General features: G+C 36.0%; 1 protein-coding gene across 2 annotated transcripts in view; it reads left to right on the top strand.

The window, feature by feature from the left end:
• The first annotated feature begins 280 nt into the window (after positions 1–280).
• Positions 281–18,883, top strand: part of LOC138713612 (E3 ubiquitin-protein ligase RNF169-like) — a 35,519-nt gene continuing 16,916 nt past the window's right edge. The window contains exons 1-2 of one of the 2 annotated variants that reach the window (XM_069845836.1): positions 281–659; positions 936–1,087. In XM_069845836.1, coding sequence (XP_069701937.1) covers positions 338–659; positions 936–1,087 — 474 coding nt within the window. In that variant the 5' untranslated portion in view covers positions 281–337. Of the gene's footprint in view, positions 660–935; positions 1,088–18,086; positions 18,201–18,883 lie in introns of those variants that run through there. The other variant, XM_069845837.1, reaches the window with a different exon arrangement.

Genomic DNA, 18,883 nt, shown 5'->3' with positions numbered 1-18,883 from the left:
GTTTTCACGCATTTTAATTCGTAATTTTCAATTGTGCAGTGTAATGTCGATTTTCAATGTAAATGAGTGTTAGGCCTAATTTACTGTGTTGCCGACCCAAGGCTCCGGCTCTGGCAGGAGTGGTTTGAAATTAATTTCAAGCCAATCATCATCGCTGATGATGTGCAATAACAGAAGTTGGAACAGTTTTTAAGCAGTTGTCAAACTATCACAAACTGGCTGCAGAAACCAACCTTATGTTTATGAACTTGTTTCATTTTGTACAATTCCGTTTTCATAAGGAGTTCGCGAGTTTCAGGTTTTCGATGGAACGTGTTTCGCGCGTTTAGCGCTTACAATGGCGACGCGTTTAAACGAAGAAATAAATATGTTGAAGAATATTACGATATCGGACGTAATGTGTCCAGTGTGTAGAGGAATTTTCATAGAACCAGTGTTAATGCCATGCCGACATGCTTTGTGTTTACTGTGTTTCGAAAGAACGATGGAAGAAACGAGTTTAACTTGCCCTATGTGCAGGAAACGTATAGGTGGTTGGTTAAGGACAGCCAAAAAAGATGACAACTTGGTAAATAGTGAATTATGGTCATACATACAGAAACGTTTTCCTGAACAAGTCCGAGCAAAATTAAACGGCGAAGAAGACGGAGTTGAGGAATGTACGTATAGTATATAACAAGTTTATTGTTGTATTTTGAACATAAAATATGGTTTTGTCATGTCAAACATAACCTCACAGTAAGAAGAAGGTTTGGGCTTCTGTAACGTAAAAGTAAATTATTTTTTCAGAGTGTAGTATTTACTGATATTTTAAATTATAATATGGTCAGACTGACGCATGAGAAGTTCAAGTGATTTTGGAAGTGAAAATCATCAAATTTATAAGGTTTTTTTTTATGGAGATGAAGTTTATTAATTTGTAAATACATTTATAGGTGTTGTTGGTGAAACATCAACGTACTCCATCAGTAATCCTGGCGAAATACGTAGAGAATATGAATTACATATTCAAAAGATAGAAGACGAAGCAAGGAAAAAGCAAGAAGCGGAGCGTCTGGCCAGTGAGGAGCTTATACGCAAAATTCAGGTAAAAGTAATTATGTATGATATGTTCGATTGCACAAAGTAATTGTAGTTTAAAGTCTTTATATCAAATGTAAGTAAAAAATATCGGGGCTCTCCCCTATTATGATTTGATGATGGTAATGTAGTATGTATAAATATTGAGTAAATATTAGTGCTGGAATGTAGCGGGGCGAGAGAAGAAATGTTAGGCCTGTTGTATTCTACATTTTTATTTCGCATATTACATTTTGTGAACCGATTTTCAGTTTGTCTTTTCTCAATAAAGCCAATGCAGAGAGTATAGTTTCTCTAAAGTGTCTAATAGACTTGCGGAGTGGATCAGACGTCCTGAAATTGCCCTAAACCTTTATCATCTTTTATTGTCTTTTAATATTTTGCATTTTGGGACAAGCTTCAAGATAAGATGTAAGTGTTTTCTTTTCAAGACAGAGGAGTTTAATTAATTCCCTAAGATTTCTTCGTTACTATGCTCTTCATGACAAATGACATTTAGTCAATTTCACTATTTAGACACACCTTATGGCTTCTCAAACCAATATTTTGTCTAACACAATAAAGAGCACATCTTATAAGATATTTTAATATATAGGTCTATGTCTGTTTGTCTCTGTCATGTCGGTCGGATGTTGACTCTTTAGGTTATCAGTATCACAACATTTTTTTTTTTTATCCAATGCCACCAGGTTGTCTTTTCGACATTTCTGGTCTTCTCTCCTGGCCGCGGCTTAGTTGTGACCCACTTCTGAGGTTGGGGCGCCTGGAAGGCGGAGAGTATCACAACATACATTTTTAGCTTGCAATCATCCTTTGTATCTTAATAATGAAAAATGAGCATTTGAGTTTCCATGTTCAAATGCCATGGTACTCATACATTTCCATTCAATGTAATCAATGTTAATGAGTATTTTATCTTGAGTAAATCTTTACAATAGTGTTACCAAAGGAAGGCGGATAGCAAGGACCCTTCCCCCTTTCAAGACAATACGCAATAGCGTGGGAGAGAAAGAGATTTGGAGTGGGTAGTGACGTTCTTAGACAATTGTGAGTATATGCAAGGCATACCAAAAGCCTAAACTAACCTAACCTGTCACTGATTTTGACCTTACAAAAATTCGCCTTTTCTCTGTGATCAGTAAGGAAACGTACGGAAATGAGATGTGTATACTGCCACTCACAGCCACCTCCTCCTTCCACCTTGACAGAGTGATTGATCCTGCCTGCCCACACCTCTCCTCTGGCAACTTTCAGTGAAACTACTGTTTAGTTAATTTCAAGGGAAAAAATTGTTTCGGGGCTGAGTTTCGATCCTGGTATCTTTGGCTGAGCGCACCAACGCTCTACCGACTGAGCTACCTAGGAACTTTACCTGACATTGTCTCATATTTTTCGTTTATATCCACAGACCTCGAGTGGGCTAACTATGCCAGAAACTCACATTGAGTGCACACAAACTCTGTGTAACTTGAAATTGTGGTTTTTCGTTAATGTACCTATATCCTAACGTATATATCAATCGATACCGGCCCCGGAACAATTTTTTCCTTGAAATTATTCAAGTCTAGTTCACAGGGAGATTTATCTGAAAGCTAGATTTGCATACTGCTTAGTTTCAGAAGTGAAAATCCACTATTACACTACCTTATTACAGACCAGTGGCGATTTCTCTTAAGGAGCACAGGAGCAGTGCACCACCTCATCAAATAACACGTTTTTAAAGTTATATCAATGAGCTGCAGTAGACTATGTGAACAACATAATTCTTTATTATAATACTGTGTAAAAATAACACTGCATGGTATACTGGTCTTGTTGACGCCTGGGAATTATGTTTACCGCTCGACACTTGCGGCACACTGTTCCATTGGAGCATGCGCAGTAGTGCTGTTTCACTGGCAGGCTTTGGAGCATGGTAGGGAGGCAATACAATGTGCATAAGAGGGGTTAGGAGCACTTTCAGATGTGTTCTCAAGCTGTCTGCAGTAGTCGTTAGATCGTTACATCACAAATGTTACAATGAATAGTGTGCAAAATCTTTTAAATATGTAATTTTCTGTAAGACCTTTACACGAAAAGATCAAAATAAAGAAGATGGGTACACCTACACGTGAATTAAAATTTCAAGTGGCGAAGCATAGTAATAGAGAAGAGAAAAGAAAATTGAACATTCGGACTTACGAAAAAGCAATATGCGGCTACAATATAAAAGACGCTGTATTTTGTTTTGCTTGCCAATTGTTCGACGGCGATAATTTATTGACAAAAACAAGTACGTTTTATGAATTTTATTTATTTTTCTGTTTGAATTTAGGACTGTGCGTAGTAACTAAATAATTTTGATTATCGTTCTGCAGGTATGATTGATTTGAATCACATGAATGAAAGAATTAAAAAACACGATTCTTCAGCTGCACACATCAACAATAATGTTAAAGTAGCAGTATTGGTTCAAACAAACATACAGACACAATTGGATTTAATATTGGATTGTTGAACTTCACAATGATAAAGTTACCAAGAACAGATATGTGCGTGCGGTTTTGTGGAGCTTTTGAGTTGGCTTTAAGAGGTCACGATGACGGAGACTCATCTTTAAACGCTAGTATTTTTCTTGACCTCATCAATTTAAAAGTTCTGAATTAGACGCACTCTTAAGGAACATTTGGAAACAGCAAAAGTGTTTAAGGACACATCAAACACTATACAGAACGAAGTCCTTCAAGCCATTTTGCGTGTATGCCATGATGAGATTTCAAAGAAATAAAGAATGCCGTTGACTTTTTAGCAGTTAAGGCTGATGATGAACTTTGTTATAAAATGCAATATAGCTAAAACAATATTATTTACGGTGTGTTACAATAGAAGTTCAACATTTTACTTTGCTATTAATGGACCTACATAGGAAACTAATTAACTGCAATTTCTTGACTAACAAAATTATGTAAATCTATACCTATATAACATATGTTAATAGTTATGGAGTAGTTAGTACAAATAATGATAATGATAATAATAATAATGATAATAATAATAGGGTGTAATAATAATAATATGATAATCATAATAAATATTTGTGCACCACCAGGATTATTTATCACCACACGCCACTGTTACAGACCAGTACTGAAAACATCACAAAACAAAAAAATCACCAGCCTTTGCTCAGTGCTTGAAAATCCTGCACAGATTTGTATATACAGGCATGACAAAAGCCTAAATTAACCTAACCTGTCACAGATTCATACATGCAAAGATATACACTAAGTTAGCTTGAAACTTTCGTAATGTCACCAAAGTTATGTTAGTATAACTGAGGAGAGAGCTATAAACACTTGTAGATGTATAAGTGGAGTACGAGGAACTAACTGAGCACTAGTTTAGCCCAACTTTCCCCCCTTTTATTGGTGCGAAATTGGTATTGGCATTCAATTTTTCTTTTGTTTACAGTTATCAAAATTCTAACAATGGTATTAACATTATTAAAGAATGGCTGGATGCTCACTTACTTTCTTTGAATGTTTCTAAAACAAAATTAATACCATTTTCATTAACATCACATGGCCTTGAGCAACTAAAAATAAATAATGGGTAATAGAAGTATAACAATACATGATTGTAACCTACCTACTTGTTCATGTAACGCTTTGAGTATATCCTCACAAGTTAAATATTTAGGCGTTATTATTGACCAACATTTAAAATGGGACAAGCATATCTCCTTCATGTGTAACAGATTGCGTAAAACAATCCACAAATTTTCCATTCTACGCTCTTATTTACCTGTTTATGTTCTGCGTACTGTGTACTTAGCTCTGTTTCAATCAATAATTCAGTATGGTATATTAGGTTGGGGAGGAATGGCAAAATCGACTCTCCATCCTTTAAATTTGCTCCAAAAAAGAATTATCAAAATTTGTCTATATAAATCTTTTGATTACCCAACAAAATTCATTTTTCAGGAATTTGGCGTATCAAATCTAGAACAAATTTATAAACAAACATTGCTGATTTGCTTCCATAAAAAACACAAATTTAAATTTGATCCTCATGAATACCATATGAGACAAAACTACAGTTTCTTTCTAAATACTCCCAAATGCCACACAACTGCTGGATTAAAACACAGCAGAAATTTTGGACTCAAAATATATAATGCATTAATTAGAGCTTAGCCTGAGCTAAGTACACTTAACACACATAGACTTAAGAAACAAATCAGATCAATTATTTAATTGTTTAAACTGAGTTAAAAATTGATACCCTAATATTCATGTAATTTTGTATTTTCTATTTGTATATAGACCCTATTATTACATGCTGTATGTATTTTACCATTTATTAATATTATTGTGCTCAGTGAACCCTCTTAATTTTGTGATATAAATATTTTGTATAACTGATCTGAACTGCGCCCAAGCACGAGCTTCTGCTCTTTTGGGCTGCAATGCCTAATGTAGCTCAAGTGTAAATTATTAAATAAATAAATAAGTTACATATGACTTGACTAGAAGCTAAGTATGCAAATACATTTGTATTTGTATTTTACTGGGAATTAGTTTACTTTCGGCTAAGCTGGCCCATTTCGACAATTTGAACTTAAATCAAGAGATCATGAAATATCAGTATGCAGGTTTTGGGAAATATTCTTACTACAGGAAGAGGAAAGTTTACTTTTGCTCTACCCTTGCTATTTTGTTACTTGAAACATTATTAGACCCATCATTGTCAGCATCATCCTCATTAATTAGCGCCACATACTGGTTTTGTTTTGTCCCTAGGTAGAAGTTTAATTAAAAAATTAACCATTACTCACTATGCACTGCAAACATTTTTTGGAAATCACAGAATAAACTGAAACTATATTTATCGTATACTATTGTCTGGATCAGCTTACTTAACACCCTAAGGCTGAAACCTAACCATTTTTCCCCCATTACTACATATGCTAACGGCTGGGAGGCTCATCGTGCTAACCACATGATACCTCCCTTCTGGTTGGATGATCGTCCACCTCTGCTTCAGCATGTGGCCATGAGGCCAGCAGTCAGTTGGTAGGTCTTGGCCCTTCATGGGCTGTAGTGCCATGGATTATTATTATTATTATTATTATTATTAATACTACTACTACTACTACTACTGCTACTACTACTACTACTACTACTACTACTACTACTACTACTACTACTACTACCACTACTACTACCACTACTACCACTACTACTACTACTACATAATATATTATGCTAGTGGATTAAGGCCTAGATCATATACGTAACAGATAGGTCGGCCTTATAGGCTTTGACATTAACAACTAGTTGTTACATAAGGAGTCACGTCATAATTTCCATTTGAATTGCATTAGCGACTGTACTGGCATCTCGTGTTCATTTATGGTGGACGGGTGGTGATCCTGGCAGTTGTTCTCTTCAAAGTGCTGTCGATTTTAACATAGCGATGAGTTATCTGTTGCATATATGATCTAGGATTATGGTGATTTTCTAGTTTGAAGGTTGAATTTTCTTTTGCCAACTTCGTTTCGAATTTCGATACTGAGAAATACTACAACTGATAGTGATTTTCTAACTTATGTTGGCAGCAGGAACAGCTGTTGTCGGCAGTACAAATTCTGAAAATTCAAATTGTTCTAGGTTTCTGAGCCGAACACTAGAAGCTAGTGAAATTCGAATATACTAATAACACAGTCTACTATATACAGTCGCGAAGCTTGGGGTGTTTTTTTGCAAATCTCGTGATAAAGCGCTCCAAGTGGTTAGCAACTAGAAACAATAGACTGTCCATGGTCGACTTTGGACTGTGTCGTATTTCTATCGAGTGCTAGCTCGTTGCGTATTTCACATTGATGCTTGTGAAATGTTCGTTATTGGTTGTAATGAAAATGTTAATAGCTAAAATATAATAATTTGAATAATAATATGGGACAAGGAGGAGACGTTTGTAGTGCTATAAATTGTAGCAACAGTAAGAGAAAGAGGCCAGAGTTATCCTTTTTCCGATTTCCGAAAGATTCAGAAAGGTTCCTAGGTTTCCACAAGAATGCTGTGCAGAAACAAAACTCTTAATTTTGAAGTTCTTTGTGACTGTTAGAATACATTATATCCTTAAATTTCACAATGAAATGTTTCAGTCTAACCGAAAGGACATTAGATACTGGTTAAAGTTCTGTCACTTAGGCTGCTAAATTTCCAGAGAAATAAAGGTTAGGTCTACTTTTTTTTTCAGAGGATATATTTTTAATTGTAGCTATTAATTTTGTTATTATTTTTATGTGTTATTTTACTAAAGACGTAGAAAAATTAAGTTTGTTTTAATGAAATTTATTGATCACGTTTTATTTTCAATTCTGGTGGGATTATTATTGCCTAGGCCTACTTTTTTTTTTTTCAAAGGACATGTTTTTAATTATAGCTGTTAATTTTGTTGTTATTTTTATTTGTTGCTTTACTAGAGACGTAGAAAAAGTCCGTTACAATAAAATTCATTGATCACGTTTTATTTCCAATTCTGGTGTGATTATTATTGCTTAACCTCATCCCACTTTGTTAACTACGTAAGCTTACACTACAAGTACCGGTACACGTAAGTTACTCCATTAATTCATATTTCCATTATTATTGTTGTAAAGGGAAATGCAAATTAATATTTATTGGTTTCATAGTTAATTATCGCTATAATCTTGAATGAGTGAAGCTATTATAGTAAATTTCAGTTCGTTTTGCACAAACAAAAATTATATTAACTTATTTCTTGCAGGTATCTTCGAGTTTATGGTGGAATTTAATATACGTCATTAAAATAATAAATTAACTTCATGCATTTAATATTTCAATAATGGAAGGAAGGTGTTAATTTTTCCAAAAGAACACAACAACGAAAGTGTTTGTCATCTGCTAGGCGAGAGATCTGCGATGATGAGGCGATAGTAGCGATCCTAGTGGTGGGCAACTACCCATGTTTGCATTTTTACTACATATTGAGCTTCGCGACTGTATATAGTAGACTGTGCTAATAATTAATTAATATCAGTATTATATTAATACTTAATAGTTATTTTGTATGTTGTGGTTACAATTGAAGATTATAGTCACATGAGTGTAAATAAATATAACATATGGTATGGTACATGCACTTGGGTGATAGATATAAAATGCAGATGGAGACAGCAATTATAATTAGAATAGCAAAATTATTAGGAGTAAGTAACTATTCTTAAGCATACATTTCGAAGTGACATTCGTTTTTCAGAGTTTGTACTAGCCTAATCATTTTACGTCATCAAACAAAATAGATTTTTAGGTTAAATCTCGTGAATCGTAAACTGTTTAGTCAAAGCAATGAAATTCATGTTGTCAGACAAAATACATTTTAATATTAGATCATATTAATCTGCTAATTTCCAACATAATGTGTGAGAGGTCCAGGAGGAAAATATAGGTCTACTTTTTCACAAATTATTAAACCATTTAGAAAACACCTCTCAACATAAAGATGAGATGTAATAAATAAGCAAATAAGCAAGACATCATTATTGTTAATAATAATAATAATAATATTATTATTATTATTATTATTATTATTATTATTATTATTATTGTACCTGGCATTGTGATTTTACCCTCTTTGGTGATACCTGGTATTAGTTGGCAACACTGAGGGGACTGCCAAATTAGCCTTTTAAGAACTGCTCTTACATGATCCTCACTATACACTGTACCAGTACTGTTTGTCACTATAGGCCTACACTTCACGACTGCATTCTAAAAATGAACACTCGTATTGTTTTATCATGCTCACTTCACATCGATGTTAAGCAGACCATGTTTCTGTTCATTGTTGTGTACAAATTTAAAGAAATTAAAAGAAATCTTGAAAATATGAAGTTTTATTAACAAATGTTACATGTAGAAGAATTTGAATTCTTTAATAGTGAAATCTATTTTTATAATCGTAGTAATGTTTAAGATACATTTATCATTGTTGCGTCCTATGATGTGCAATACAACAAAAAGATGGGGAGTATGAGAAACAGAATAAGGCAAATGGACTGGTTGTTTTAATTGACATATTTGGTTGCTATAAGTTACATGAAGATTTATAAAACTATGTACAGTCAACTCTGGATATAGTGAACTCGGTTATGGTGAACATTTGGCTGTAGTGAACCTAAATCGTCAGTCCCAACCCGCATACATTAAAATGTACATTAATATTTGTGTTTATAATGAACCCTCACTTTGGTTATAGTGAACCTTAAAAATTGAAGTTACAAACAAGAGTTGTATCTTGACAAATTTCAAGGCTGTGTATACAGTCACACCGTAACAGCATTTGTCTTTTCTACCTGATCAGTCTGTTTCTAGTGTTCGAACAGTGAATATGCTAAATAAAAATGTCGAAGCATAAAGAGTTTTCTTTGGATTTTTAGTTTTAGTAGGTTATTTTACGATACTTTATCAACATCTTAGGTTATTTAGCATCTGAATGAGATGGACGTGATAATGCCGGTGAAATGAGTCCAGGTCCAGTACTGAAAGTTATCCAGCATTTGCTCATATTGGGTTAAGAAAAAACCCCTGGAAAAACCTCAACCAGATAACTTGCCCCGACTGGGAATCGAACTCGGACCACCTGGTTTCGCGGCCAGATGCACTAACCATTACTCCACAGGTGTGGACTTTTCTTTGGAAGATAAGGCGAATATTATAAGTGACGTGGGTATACAGCATAGTTTAAGTAAATCAACTGTGAATAACAGTATACAGTGTAATCCATTCCACAAAAATGAAAATGTTAATTACTGTATAGTATTTTATTTTCTTGTTCATAATTTCATTCAATCCTGTCATTTAATGTTAAGGGAGAGACACTTCGGACTTAGTGAACCTCGGATATAGTGAATGAAATATGCGAGTCCACAGAGGTTCACTATACCCGGAGTTGACTGTATTATATTCTGTCATTAACTTATCTTTTGAATAATTTCAAGGGAAAAAATTGTTCTGGGGCTGGATATCGCATCTGAGACCTTTGGCTTGGCGTGCCAATGCTCTACTGACTGAGGTACCCAAGAACTATAATCAACACCGGCTCAATTTTTCCCTTTATATCTACGTATCTCAAATGGGCTGACAGGCAGTCAAAGATCCAACTTGAGTGCACACAAACTCTGTGTGACTTGAATTGTGGTTTTCTGTTAATGAACAGTGATGTGTATTATGCAAATTTGGCTTTCAGGTGTAGATCCCTGTGAAGCTGATTTGAATAATTTCAAGGGAAAAATTGTTCTGGGGTCGGGTATCGAACCTGATACCTTTGGCTGAGTGTGCCAACACTCTACCGACTGAACTACCCAGGAACTGTAACCATACCAACCCGGTTTTTCCATTCACAGCTTAAAGATGTAGTGGGCCTACTAACAGCACACAACACTTGGCTGCACAGGGAGCTCTACCTGAATGCCAGATATGCAACTTATCTTTTATTCATATACTTCTATAATTATTTTACAAGAAAGTTCTATACTCAAATTTGGTTAGAACAACTAATGTTTTCGCTACTTTGGGCATCTTCAATTTGTTGTAATTGAGCACTATGTACTCGTTATTTATTGTAGAATGCAAGTAGAAATATAACAAGAAATGTTTGATTTACTATCACGTTGATTTAGCATCATTATGTTTCATATTCAGGTTTGTGGTGCAACCTGTACAATTTCGTTCATAAAATAGGGTCAAGCTATATTTTTGATAGCTTTTGTGAACTGGGTTGGGCGCTTTTGTTCTCATGCACATAGGCCACTTAAGTGGGCCCATTGTGCCTCAGATAACTAGAAAGTTTACCCAAGTCCTGAAGCCTCTTTGAAGGCCAGGATTGCTTTCGGGTCTGCTTTCCTTATATCCTCTGGTCCCAATCTATTCAAGCCCAAGAGAACATATCTGATTGAGGACAAAGACTCAGAATCGCATATTACTTAGTAAGAAAATTCCACTTCTCTTCCAGCATGTGGGGGGGGGGGTTTGTAGTCAGTCCCATCACATGCAGGTGTTTCCTTAGAGTGCTATGTCCTGTTAATAGGCCCAATACATATTTAAGCTGTGCATGGTTAAACTGCAGGGGTTCCCAACCTTTGTGTCGCGACATTGGTGTGTTGCGCAGCTCCATGGAGTGTGTCGTGAAATTTTGGAATTGAAAAATAAATTTTATGTCTTCCAGAAAGTCTCTTTACAACGCATTTTTTTTTATTTACAACGAAGTCTGTGATATGGTACATTTTATTTTGATACAGACTTTACCAATGAAACGTGAACACTTGCAACAATACTTAGTAATTCGTATGCTCTTCCCACTTAGTAATAAATAGAGTTTAGAATCGTCAGAACATATTGGTTAGTTAGAGTTATTGAGAAGATTATAGTGCGATTAATTTATGAAAAATGCTTTATTTAGATTTTATCATGGACAAATTTTTAATTCGAAAAAGACAATCTGAATCAAGCTCTGGGCTAGAATTAGATAGCAGCAGTGCTTATTCAAATGTGCGCGGAAATTCCCTTTAGGGTTCACATAAATGTACTGCATTTCGTAAATATAGTGATGAATAATTGCAATATAGTTTTACATGGCGTGAAGATGAATATAAACAAATTCCCGAGTGTCTTATATGCGGAAATGTTTTGTCAAATCAGTCGATGGTGCTGAATAAACTAAAAAGACATTTAGAACTGCTGTTCTCAACATCATACTTGAGTGAATCTGCATTTTCTAGCATGAAAATAGTGAAATCTAAACAAGGGAAAAGATTGCTGCATCTTGAAGATTTACATGTCCTGTGAACCATAATCAGTTAATCACGTATAGGGAAATTCTGTGCAACCCACCAAGTGCAGACTTCACATTAATTTAAATAGGTGAAGTTTTCGAAAACGACAATAAAATCTCTTATCGGACATCCAGCATAGATAGATTGGTGTTTTTGACACATAGTTTGTTTTTTTCTAATTCTACTCAAGTGGCTGCCTTTTTTTTTGATTGCATGTTAACATTGACCTATCGACAACAGTGGATGTGTCGACATTACATAGAAGTTATCAGTGCTTTTTTTCTGACGGAATATGCTGCCAGCACCTTTTCCTTGCATTTTTCATCATGCAAGCGAAATATGTGTGAATAACTATGTTCTAATTTAATTTTTCTTTGAATTCTGCTTAGACCTTGAAAGTCTTAATTGGATGAATAGGAGAATAAAAACGACAAAATTCCCGGCAGTGAACAGTAATCATCTCCCTGTCCACTATAAAATATTCTACACAGAGTTCCACCACCTTTTCCTCCACAAGAAAATCACTGGTTGTTGTAATTATATTGTTATTAATAAAAACAAATAAGTGTGCTGCGGTATCATGGGCGTTCAGTGAAGTGTGTCTTCAGTCAAAAAAGGTTGGGACCCACTGGGTTAAAGGATAAGAGTATCTTACGGATCTTTCTGCTAGGACCCTGTATCGATGTTTGAGCTTGCCTAGTGTTAATAAGATTTCTCCATAGTGTGCTATGCTGGTGAATCATCCGTTACGTGATTTTCCATCTGGCCCTCTGTGGAGTGATATCAAGGACAGGTTCTTGTCCCATAGAAGTATTTGCCGTACCCTCCCTCATCAACCTATCGGCAATTTTGTTACCTCCCTGCATGTTCTGGTACCCAAACACAGCGTTACAGGGCATTGGGAACAGAGAAGATCCAGTGTCCTCTGACATTACCATACCAATTTGGACATTGTTTTCATTGCTCTTAATGCCTTTAAAGCTGCCTGACTATCAGAGCAGATACAAATTTGGCCCTTGAATCAAAGCATTTCTAATCAATGGTATGCAAGGCCAGAATAGCAAATATTTCGGTCTGGAACACTGTAGTGACACAATCAAGAGAATAAGATAGCCCTGTCTTGTGCCCATGAATGCCAGCCCCGGTCTCATCAGTCTTGGAGCCATCCGTATACCAGACAAGCTTTTGACGTGGTTAGAAGCTCTTGGGCCACGAATCCACTTTTCCCTGGGTGGAAAAACAATTGTGTATAATGACTAGAGACGAGAATTTCATGCACTATAAAATCCCAAAATATGCATGCATTTATGCATTATCAAACTATGAAACATGCACAGTCAAGTGAAAAATAGATTAAAATATGCACTTTCATTTTTGTTCCAAATGTCTTATTTTACTTCACTTTTTTGTACAGTTAACAACTAACAACATTTCTGAATTAGTTTCTGTGAGGTTCCTGTGCTTGTCAGTCAATAAGTTTTTGTAGACAGAGAATGACCTCTCTCCATTGCAAGAAGTTATGGTTGCCAAATACTCTTTCAACGAATGTTTAAAGGACCAGCCAATGCACAGCCACTTTAAGTCCAGAAGAGATAGACCCAATAGCATCTGAAGGGAGCTAAATGGAGTAATGCACATCATCCCTGTTATTCCCAAACACGCCAAGCATTGGATTTTATTTAGCTTATTTTTGGCGGCCTGTGTCAACACACCAGACCACCATACTAAAGATGCAAGGGCAATAGAAGGCTTAATGATAGAGATTTAGAGTCAATAGACTATTTTGGGCCCAAGTCCCCAACTCTTAACAAAGGATCTACAATCCACGAAGAATTGCAGGCTTTATTCATCTTGTACTTAATATGCTTTCTCCAAGACAACTGAGAATCCAGAATAACTTCTAAGTACTTGACCGACATGGAGCAATGCAACTTCTTCCCAAAGAACAGAAGCTCGAACAAACCATCCACCTTTCTCTTTCTTGTAAAACAACAAAGTTCACACTTGTCAGGATTGACTGACAGTTCCACCTCATGACACCAACTGTCTACAGTCTTAAGGGAGCTTTGAAGAAGTCCCAACATTGTGTAATGAAATTTGCCTATATCATCTGCATAACATTGGGCATACACTCCACTTTCATTGAGCCTGACAAGCAGTCACATTAACTACCAGGTACCATGGAAGTGGAGATAAAACTCCCCGTTGAGAGCATCCCCTGGCACAATAAAGATAAGTGAATACTGATATATTGTTGCTTGGCAAATTGTTTTCACAGTATAAGTCGTTATTCAGAGATAATTGGCATGCATTTGTGATGAAGAATTTGGAGATGATCTTTGTTGTTCTCTGCAATTATTGGACAACTATTAGCAACAGATACTTATGTGTGATTGGTGAGTATCTAGTATCATTTTTTTTTCAAACTAAGTAAGCTATTTGTGCCATATTTAAACAACATTTTTGTATTTTTAGCACATAAAAATAAATATATTGTGACTTTTAATTCAAGCAATAATGAAACTTTCATCTACAACAATAATGGCTTTCTATATTTCTGAATTTAAACACTCACGTCAACAATGAGTATTTCACTCCACACATCAACACAGTATTCGTTATTGCACTCCACAGACGACAATGACAGTTCACTTGGATTATTGAGAACAACAATGTACTCCTAATCTCAACTAATGTTCACAAAGCACTATTTACAACACAAAACTCTCAGTTCACAGTTCGTTTGCCTTGGCTAGTTCTTCCAGCTCAATCACTCAAGTTCACAGTATATCGAACCCAAGACTTCCAGAGACAGTCCACTGCACTCGAACTCGAGACTTCCGGAGACAGTCCACTGCACTCGAACTCAAGACTTCCAACTGCGTTGCTTCCGCCTGGACGCTGCTCAAGTTCACTCGCGTGTCGAACCCTAGACTCCTGGGCGCTGCTGAACTCGCTGTCCAATACCAACAACAACTGGCTCTCTCCGAAGGCTGCTCACTTTTTATTAGTTAAACCACACTTTCCAGAAAGTACGATACTCAAAATTTCTACTTCTACAGACTTCTGTTCTCGCTGCTTCTTTTCCTGGACGATTCTGTTCGGGAGGTTTCGTCCCCCCCCCCCCCCTTCACCTCGCCAGCGCAGCACCTGCAGCTTTGCATCCCCTTTGCTTCGTACCACACCTCAAATGCCCATGCACCAGATGCGCGCGCAACCTTCCTCGCCGCGCCGCCCGTCTCTCCGCCCTCTGTGGGATGCACGATCGACTCCCAGCTGTCACATTATTTAAACTTTTTAGCACATAAAAATCTGCTCCTTAGTAAATTACCATCTACGAACTACACATAACAAATCAAGTGTACATCTTTATTACTGCTCATGGTCTCATCCAGCTGCAACCCACATTCCTTTTCATTTATTTCTGAAATTACTCGATCATTGTACTGAATTCTGCAGGCACCTTTGGAAGGCAGTTTCCTCACATACCCACCAATCATAATGTTCGTCATATCTATAGCAGCCAGTAGAACTAGTTGTTCCACGACGATGTATGGGACTTTTTACACTATGCTACTCTGTATGCAACCTTGTATGATGCTAGCAAGGCATTGCTTGATATGGACACTTGCTAAGAAAAAGTAGACCTACCTTCCTGTTGTCTTAATTCTTTTAACTTTCTAGTAAAATAGTTGCGAGGTTTACCAATCATGTTTCAATAATTGGTTTCTAAATGGTATTGTAGTTTACTTGGAAGTATGCGCTCTGTTGCCAAAACCTTCATACACAGCGTATATACAGCTGTCTCTCTTCATTTTGACATCTTCTGTCGATGTAAAGTCAAAATCCAAATAACCATTGTCATATTTACAATATTAAATTTTATGCTTTTTCACATTTTATGCTTTTTCACACCATTAGTTTGTGGTGTGTTTTCTTTACTTTCACTCCTACAATGCTTATTGATGTTCAATAAAACTTGTCCATTTTTAGGAATATAAGAAAAGTTAAAATAAGTTTACTTGATCATACCACCATTCATTTGGTTATACCTTCAATAAATCAAGGCTGTGGAGACGGCTATTTTTATATACAAAAACAACTGCTGAAACAATTCGTTAAATAACTGTAACAATCCAGTCACTAAATACTAGATTCACATTGATGTACTGAGCAACACTCACATTAAATCTGCATGGCAGGAGAGAAGGAACTGTCTTCTTCACTGCAGTAACGAAAACAGTCCAGAGTTCAATAGATTCTATTAAAATTCTGACATCACTAGGTGACTGATGTTGATGAAAAGTCTTCTTATTTTCACATTAGGACGATGCCTATTAATGTATGAGAAATTCTTTCTATATTAATATCAACGTAAAAAAGTAATTTCTTATATTGCATTTTTTGACGTTTTTGAACTAATAGATCATTTTAATATTTTTTCGGCACTTTTTGGTAATTTTTAATACTTTGAAGAACTTTTAGATCATTTAGAATGCATTTTACTTTCTTCTTTACTGATAGGTCTGTTAAATCATTTTCTAACCAAATAGGTCAGTAGTAATTACCTACTGAATAAGTGAATAACAGTGAAGTTTGAGTTTTGTAGTTTGGAACAAACTCTGAAGTCCATCCCTCATTCCATTCCTTCATTCACACAATGGAAGTAATATAAAATGCTTGACAGCAGCTTAGTTTAAGTGAGGACTTCGACCTCTACTGTTCTTTTGTCGGTACAAGGGTGTCTTTAGAATTTATGTTTGAAAGAAAGGAAACTTTCACCATGTCCTGGACAGGACGTTGTGTCCTCAACATGGTTCAGAAGATATGTCTACTATAGTAGACAGTATTTTTAACACAAAGATTGCAAGAATGCATGCTGCGCCCACAATTTGTTTTTTCATTCACACTCCCTCATCTGGAAGATCTGGTAACAAAAGTGAAGCGGAGAAGTAGGAGGAAACGGAGAATGAAGGCACTGACATGAACTACCCCTGATTGAAACACAGTGTAAACCCTCATTAAAATATATAGTTTTTTCTTAAAACCTTCATTTTGTTGCATGTTCTGTTCGTTTATATTAGCCAAATTTCGAGAATTTGCCTCCTCTCTCCGAGATTTACAGAGCAGTCATTGAAACAAGGTGACTAATTTTTAAGAAGTTGTGGTGCGAGTATGGTGGATAATATTTAAATGTCATTTTCTTTTAATTTCATGTCATTTTTCCATTAGTTTAAGGACATTTTAATTATCATTTTAAGTAGATTTCTAGGTCATCAACATCTGCCCCCTAGACATCACCAATCTATAATATTGAAAGGCAAAGCAGTGGTTTGTACAGTGTCCAGTAGATGTCCTTCCTATAACCGTATCAACACATCAATGGTCTGACTCTAAAACCATGTAGGCTAAGTATTGTTAAGTATCATTTCAATGAAAATATTGGAATGTTTTTTCAGTGCCCCTGTAAGTCAGCCACAGGGTGCCGCATTGCACAGTTTGGGAACCACTGCGTTATACTAAGGGCAGAGAACGTCATTTTACACTCTAGCTACAGATATGTGCAATAATGACTCAATAAGCCAATGTGCTTCGTTATATTCATTCAGTACGACATTAGTGTAATACAACCTCTTGTACTGCAGGTGGTATCAATATGCTTTGGCGAATGTCTCGCATTTGCCCATCCCCGCTCTAGCATTTCTCATCTCATGGGTGCCTTTAGGTTGACTATATACTGTATTTTGAAGTGCCATATGTTTGCAGCTGTGTATCAGTAAGTTTGTTTGTAGCACTGAATATTTTATGTCATAAAGGTCAAATCGAATGTCCTGATTTTGGGAATAATACTAGTTTTTGCCTATGATGTTTTACGGTTGTAATATTTTGTCTTTGGGGCCTCCTCTGTGATAAACGAAAAAATTACATTTTTTCAGAAATTTGAATTATATAGACAAGTTAAATATCATGTATTTTCTGATTTTAAAACTGTTAATGAAGTATGAGGCGTCTCAAATAAACAGACTTTTCTAAATACAACAAAATAAACATGTTGCATAATGAGACAGAAAACAGAAATACAAGAATTGTAACATTACATATTGCTATTTGTGTAACAACCTGTCACATTCAAGTTTTGAAAATTATGTCTGGCAGGTGACGACCTTGATGATGTTCACACTCAGAGAGCCTATGGTGGAGATCAATCATGACACATTCCAACATCACAATAGGGGTGGATTCAGTTTCAACATGGATGTTATTCTTGAGCTCTTCAATGGTGTGTGGCCAACTTCCATATACTTTGCTTTTCAGATGCTCCAATAGGAAATAATCACACGCAGTTAAGTCAGGGGACCTGTGGGGCCAATCAGTGTCACCATTCCTGGAGGTGACGTGGTTGTGGAAAATTTGGCACACTGTTTTCGTAGAAATTTTCGCTGAATGTGACGTAACCCTGTCTTGCTGGAACCAATATGGTCTTCATGTAGGGAATCTAGCAAGTTACCATATGAAGAATGTGCTTACCATGTTGGCACTTCGCATAGCTTCATGATTTTGCACCCTTAATTTGATTAAAAGTTCCGATGGAACAGGACCATTTTTTCCTGATATTAAAATAACGCCAATATTCCCTTCGGGCAGCGGCCACACTATCACCTTTTTATAAAAAGTTTTAACAGCTATTGCTTCCATCAATCCATGTTTCTGGCGTAGCATTATTAAACAGATGGCTGTCAAACATTGTCTTGTTTCTGCTAATGGCATATAAAAATAGTATTGTTAAACAAATGACGATTAAAAATTTTGGAATATGTATGGTAAGACTTTCCTTTGTTAAATTTCAACGTACCTCGTTTACATGTTTCGACCTATTTATGGGTCATCTTCAGAACTGGTCGTTGTTGGTCGTGGCGCCACTTGTTCTGTTTCCTGTGAGGGTGTGTTCCTGTGGTATAGTGT

This window comes from Periplaneta americana, chromosome 14 (genome assembly GCF_040183065.1).
Source record: "Periplaneta americana isolate PAMFEO1 chromosome 14, P.americana_PAMFEO1_priV1, whole genome shotgun sequence".
Taxonomy (NCBI): domain Eukaryota; kingdom Metazoa; phylum Arthropoda; class Insecta; order Blattodea; family Blattidae; genus Periplaneta; species Periplaneta americana.
Note: the sequence above shows the minus strand (reverse complement) of the source record. Positions and strands in the feature narration are given on the sequence as shown.